The sequence below is a fragment of the Hibiscus syriacus genome, unplaced genomic scaffold (assembly GCF_006381635.1).
Source record: "Hibiscus syriacus cultivar Baekdansim isolate YM2019G1 unplaced genomic scaffold, ASM638163v2 tig00110858_pilon, whole genome shotgun sequence".
Taxonomy (NCBI): Eukaryota; Viridiplantae; Streptophyta; class Magnoliopsida; order Malvales; family Malvaceae; genus Hibiscus; species Hibiscus syriacus.
Window position 1 is genome coordinate 588300 of NW_024062890.1, and position 6501 is coordinate 594800.

At 33.2% G+C, this 6501-nt stretch overlaps 1 protein-coding gene across 1 annotated transcript; it reads right to left on the minus strand.

Annotated features, from left to right (window-relative positions):
• Positions 1–649: 649 nt before the first annotated feature.
• On the minus strand, positions 650–1884 carry LOC120143588 (xyloglucan endotransglucosylase/hydrolase protein 2-like). Its single transcript, XM_039157891.1, has 4 exons — positions 1716–1884; positions 1507–1607; positions 1214–1416; positions 650–1085 (listed from the first exon to the last, which is right to left on the minus strand). Exons 1-4 carry the CDS (start codon positions 1882–1884, stop codon positions 650–652), a joined length of 909 nt encoding a protein of 302 aa, XP_039013822.1.
• Between the last annotated feature and the right edge of the window lie 4617 nt (positions 1885–6501).

Below are 6501 nucleotides of genomic sequence, written 5' to 3' on the forward strand. Positions count from 1 at the left end.
GTGCTTTTTGACACAAGAGGTCCTGGGTTCGAGCACCATGTATGCAATATAGAATAGATATGAGCGTTCAATGTCAAATGATTGAGAGTCTTTGAACAGATACTACTTTGTATTCGCCCTATAATAAAGAAAAAAAAAATGGAATGGAAAGTTAAGAGAGCTAAAAGCTCCTTCACCGGTGAGCAGATATCTGACAGACGGAGCATTAAAGCACAACGGCTGGTGTGATAAAATATTAAAAATATATGTAAACTCGACGCAAATTTAATAAAAAATAAATATAATTCTTTTATTTAAATTCTTTATTATTCTATCAATTCTTTATTGTATAAAATTTTAAAAATATATTTCTTCACTAAATTATAATATACCTTTATAAACAAGGGAAGACAGGAATGCCATACATGTACCAATAATTTGTTATATCTTGTATATAAAACAATCTAATTTAGAAAACTATTTGTTCCCTTATTTCATATTTATAAGTGTACATTCATGTATTTACACCTATCTTAATCATATCATGTACGTTCAAAGAAGGAAGTAAGATTTTATGTTAGGGACAACTTATAAAATTTTAGATGCAGAAATAAGTTATCAATAAAAAATGCACAAAAAGTATCTAAAAATATATGATAATTTAAAATTTTTAAAGGAACATCTGTCTCCGTCCAACCTCCTCGACCCATCCATGTGTACTGTTATTAATACTACATTCTTTATGCATACTAGCAGTTTTAGAAGTACAATAGTCTTCGTACATGTATTGGGTTCTAGTACGCTGTAAAGCCTGGTTCTGATATGGGTCAAGTTGGAGGTATTTATCCCCATTCCACCACTGAGTTGAGTTAGAAATGTAGCACACATTTTTGTTAGCAGTGCCCTGGAATTGGCACGCAGTCACATCAAAGCCTTGATAACTAGCAACAAATGGTGCTTTACTCCAATCGATTTTCTTTCCACCCGATGCCCAAGCTTCTCCATTCCATATGCTGCCCTGAACCACCAACTGTTGTGATGGATAACTCACCCCGATGTCTGTGTTGTTCTTGAATACCCGTATGGGTGTATCGTCCACGTAAAACCTGCAAATTCGATCAACAAGAATTACGTCCTTCACCTGATGGTTCCGTTATCCGAACGATTTATCGAGTTGCTCCGAACTTTGAATGATTTATTCGATCGGACTCATGAACACCTCCGTTTTACTTACACTATTTGGTGTTGGTTCCAGAGAATTCCATAGGTATGGAAACCAGAAGTGGGATCAAACCAGAGATGAATCCTTTGCTCTCTGCCTCCGCCGTCATTGGCGAAAACGTTCGTCTGCAGCGTAAAAGGTGGCCCGTCGCTACCTAAAAACTCGAAATCCAGCTCGTCATGGTTTCCTCCTTTGTTATCTATATCCGATGTCAACTGCATGCATACAATATTATTCATCAACCCATCGAAGTTTTCATTGAATAACACACACAAACACTGGTTATAGAGCCAAAGATAACATACATAAAAATCCACAACAACTCCAGAAAAATCCTTCTGGGGTAGCTTCATTTTTATCTGGAAAAACCCCGAAGCATATTCCACTTTCGATTCAAACCCAGCCCCTATGACATGTTGAATAAAAGAAAACATATTATAATACAGTTCTATTACATATATGTATGAATTCAAACGTAATGACATAAATGTGATGTTAATCTAATAAATAATACCTGAAGCTTTATCCATCGATACATCGATTTCAGTTCCCTGATTTACATATTTCACATGATAGTTTCCCCATGTAACGTGATAATTCTTGTCGAAACTAACATTGACGGCTCTGCTTCCACATGCTATAACTGCAACAACTATAATAACAATCAACCTGTCCAACCCCATTACTTTTTTTTATCTAACCCCCAAAATCAATTAATTTCACAAACAAATTTTGTCGTCACATAAGCATATACACATTTTACAAGAAGCAGCTTCTACTATTTTGTAGGAAGCACCTTCAAATGATGTGGCAAATGACAATATAAATGCATTTAATAAAACATGTCTTTAAAAAATTTAATTATGGAGACAAAAAATATAATTTAATTTCATAAATTGTAAAGACCATTAATTTTAGTTTTTATAGACATAACTGGAGTGTTAACATTTGTTTCTTATCAATGTGGGATTCAAGAGCTAAAATGTACCCCTTAATTTTTTTTAAATTATCCCTTTTCTTCACATTAATAATATATCATGGTATATATGGTATTTTGGATTAGAAATAGATATATATGGTATTTTGGATTAGAAATAGGTGTAAAATGTGAAAGAAACAATACAATTGAACTGTTGTGCATATCAGATAAGAACTGTGAGTCACCTATCTCATAAATATTTAATATACTCCCTTTCATGTCCTTGGCTGTTGGGCTGGCTGGCAAGCAAATCTTAAAACTCACGGCTGTTTACAACTAATATGATACAATCGACAGTCATATTAACTAATATCATAAAAATAACCTCAATAATAAAATAAAATATTGTGTTTTTCTCCACAAAAATTTCAGATTTGAACAGTTATATTTATAAGGTATATATTATCAATGACTAAGAAAAATTTAAATGACATTGTAATCACTTCATAATATTATATATATATATATATATATTATAGTTCAGGGATGATTATTAGTCTTAAACTTTACATTATGATTAATTATTAATAATAACATTTGATCTAATTCATTTGTTTACTTTTAATAGTATATCAATTAAAAATTTGTATTGTGATATCACATATGAAGAAATGTTAGAAAAAAAGTATACTCCACATTTCACGTTAATAATGTTGTCATGTAGATAAAATATCGTGATTTTTTTTAAGAATAATTCTAAGTTAATATCTTATCTTCTTGTAACTGAGCGAAACAATGAATTATTAATGAAAAATCACGAGTCTCATCTTACTAACTATTCATTTCCCAAAAGTGAATGTGATATCTTATAACAAAAAGAATAAATATCATTTTAACAATTGTGGTCATGGTAATAAACGTGATCATAATCATAATCATGATCAAGGACGTGGACGAGGTTGTCTTTTAAGACTTTTTAAACTCACTAGAAGCAGAGATTACAAAAATGACAAAAGTGACAAATATAATTAAGAAGCAAAATCTTTCTGTCATCGATATGGAGATACAAATTATTTGACTTATACATATAGTATGTTAAAGCATCTTGTGAATCTTAATCAACAATCATTAAAGGCTAAAGGAAAGACTTATGGAGGTGCTCCCTAGATTTTTTAATGTCGGCATTCTTAGAAACTTCATAAAATGACATGGCAGCAATTAAAAGAAAATGGACATGGAATTTTATTACGCAATGCAAGTTTAAGAAATGTATGGATATGCTAATCACCACATGGATGATGAAGTGGCAATGCTTATTAATTAAGTAATAACGGCAGCAAACATTTGTGAATTAGCAAGCAAATGGCATGTACTACAGATTTTGTCACGGCAAGGAAGCTTATCAACGTGTATGGCAGTAGCAAATTGAGTTGGCAGACGTTTATAAAGTACGTAATTTAGAAGCAATTACAAGGCGGTTTTCTTTACCTATAAATATGTGTAATTAGCATGTATGAATGTAACGTAAGTAGTGAGTGAAAACAAAAACAAGAGTTAGAAAGTGAAGCTTAGCAAATCTTTGAATAGCGGGGTTGTGTTTGTAAACTAGTCGAAGCTAGTGTTCGTATCGTATTTGTATTTTGGTTCATATTAATATGTGTGAGTTATAAAAATTATCTAGTGTCCACCTACGCTTCCAACAAGTGGTATCTAGAGTTTGGTTTGAGTTTAACGTGGTGGAAAAGATGACCAATATGATTCAACCACAAATTTCGAGATTGACAAAGGTGAATTATGACAATTGGAGTATCCAAATGAAGGCGTTACTAGGTTCCCAAGATTGTTGGGATGTCATCGAGGAAGATTACGCCAAACCGGAAAATGCAGCAGCAGAAACACCCTTGTCAAATGAAGAAAAAGGGCACTGAAGGAATCCCACAAGAAAGATAAAAGGGCGTTGTTCTTTATTTTTCAAGGAGTATATGAACCTACATTTGAAAAAAAAAATCGTTGCGAAGACTACAAAACAAGCGTGGGACATTTTGCAAAAAACTCTCCAAGGTACCGAAAAAGCGAAAAAAGTACGCTTACAATCTCTTAGAGCTGAGTTTAAAATGTTGAAAATGAAAAATATGGAAAGTATTGATGACTATGTTAGTTGTATAAAAGTAATAGTAAATGAAATGAAAAGAAATGGTGAATCACTTGACAATGTTAGAGTGATGAAAAAAAATTTGCGGTCATTGATAAGAAAATTCGATTACGTGGTCATGACAATTAAAGAATCAAAAGATTTGTCTCAAATATCGATCAATGAACTTGTGGGTTCACTCCAAGCCCATGAGCAGAAGATGAAACAAAATGAAGATTCTGAAAATTTAGAGCAAGTCTTGCAAAGCAATAGGGGTGGGAATAGGCCAGGCCGGCCTACAGGGGCCTACAACCTAGCCTGGACTGGTCTATTTAATAAAAAAGTTAGGCTCAGACTTTTTTAAAAGCCTATTAAATTAAATAGACCAGACTTAGGCTTATTAAAAAACCTTATAAGTCTGATAGGCCGGCCTATATATATGTATATATACTGTACGCACCAATATTTTACCCAAAAAAATATATTACATAAATTATTTTAAAATGCAAAAAGGCCATACCCTGCTGCCCAAGCACCACCCACGAGCAGATAAAGGTTCAACTCCCCATCCAGCCACCCATGGTCCCACGTGAAGAACACCAACAGCTAATTAATTAAGCTGCATTGGTCTTGCCAATTCCAGCACCCCGAGCAAGACCCACATTGTGCCCATATCTGCCCATGCCTTGCTCTACGAGACCCATGGTCTGGCACCTAGAAAACAACAATATGAGGCAACCATTACAATTCATTGGTAATGTACCAGTAATAATGCATACAAGTGAATGTTTCTCGCATGTATTCCTTAGATTTGAAGCTTTGCATCAGCTTTATTACTTGAAGATTCGGAACATCAATTTCTGGGTGCTTAGCCAAGTTGTAATCTTCTTTGCATAGCAATCACCCTCTGTTTTTACAAAAAAACCCATATTAAAATCCAAATATAATGAAGGAAATTCGAAATGGATATGGGATTTTTTTATTTGATTTAGTTACCTTGGAAGAGGTACTTGGAGGTCTCACGGCGGTTTTTCTCTGGGATAATCTGGAATCAAGAAAGCAAAAACATTATAGTTATTCTCTTGCAAATAATTTTCTCAGAAACCAAACAGAAAACTTGAAAGCGAAAGAAAGTACCATGGCGAAGTAAAATAGAGTACACAACTAATAAAAATTACAGAGCAAACAAAAATCGTATCCTTTTCACTTCAAGCTTTGATAGAGGTAAAACTTCAAAACCTTGCCATTTTTTCTTTCATCTTCTTATTCCTTTAACAAGTTTCATTATGAGTCTTGATTTAGGCATGTTCACGTTGGTTTTTTTTGTTACTTGGTGATATATGATTTCTATCAATACTTTTTTACATGCCATTATAACTATTATATTTAGATAGCTTTTTCATTACAGATGCAATGTAGTTTTGGGACATCAATTTTAATGGTTCCTCTTGTTGTTGTCCTATGTTGTGTCATGTTTTAATTCATATTTTTACTATGTATAGTAGATGCCTTCTCCCTTGGAAATTAGTGAACCAATAGCATTCACTCATACAAATGATAATGAGGTGAATGTACAAGTTCCTGCAGATTTAACTCAAGTAGAAGCTAACAATCAAGAAAATGAACATGAAGAACCAGTTGTCGGGAGAAAGAGGAAAAGAACTTCAGTTGTTTGGAATGATTTTGATGAAATGGAAATCTCCCCTGGGGTGAAATGGTGTTACTATTAATTTTATTGGTATATATTTTATGTATCAGTTCTGTTCAAATAGAATGGAGATGTAGGCTTTATTTTTTGTTTGTAATAGTTAATATATTGGTTTGATAGACTTGGATGATGCTACCTCAAGTATGAGGTTCTCTTTTGTTTTGCATTATTTTATATCATCTGGTGGTTTCAGTTTATATTATTAATATATTTGTAGGACTACCAACTAAATTGACGTTAGATTAAAAATTAAGCCAAGTTATATATTAAGGCCTTGTTTAGCCTATTATAGAAGGCGTGCAACTTTTTTTTGGTAAAAACAACTATCAAAGGAATATTAAAGGTTTAATATGAAGAAGGCTTTTAAAAAGGCTATCATGCCAGGCCGAGTCAAAATAAAAGCCTTTGATAGGCTATAGGCCAGGCTCAGGCCTAAAAAATTCATCGTAGGCTAGGCTTAGGCCTTTTAAAGCATGGCCTATTCCCACCCCTACAAAGCAAGATGAATGTCAACGATGGTGAAGCAGTAGAAACTACATACG

What these genes read in the sequence shown, in the direction of transcription:
- LOC120143588 (XM_039157891.1), bottom strand. Translation starts at nt 1,884, where the DNA reads ATGGGGTTGGACAGGTTGATTGTTATTATAGTTGTTGCAGTTATAGCA. An exon ending in ATCGATGGATAAAGCTTCAG is followed by an intron (nt 1,608 to 1,715) that starts GTATTATTTATT and finishes AACATGTCATAG; the next exon opens with GGGCTGGGTTTGAATCGAAA. An exon ending in GAGTTGTTGTGGATTTTTAT is followed by an intron (nt 1,417 to 1,506) that starts GTATGTTATCTT and finishes GTATGCATGCAG; the next exon opens with TTGACATCGGATATAGATAA.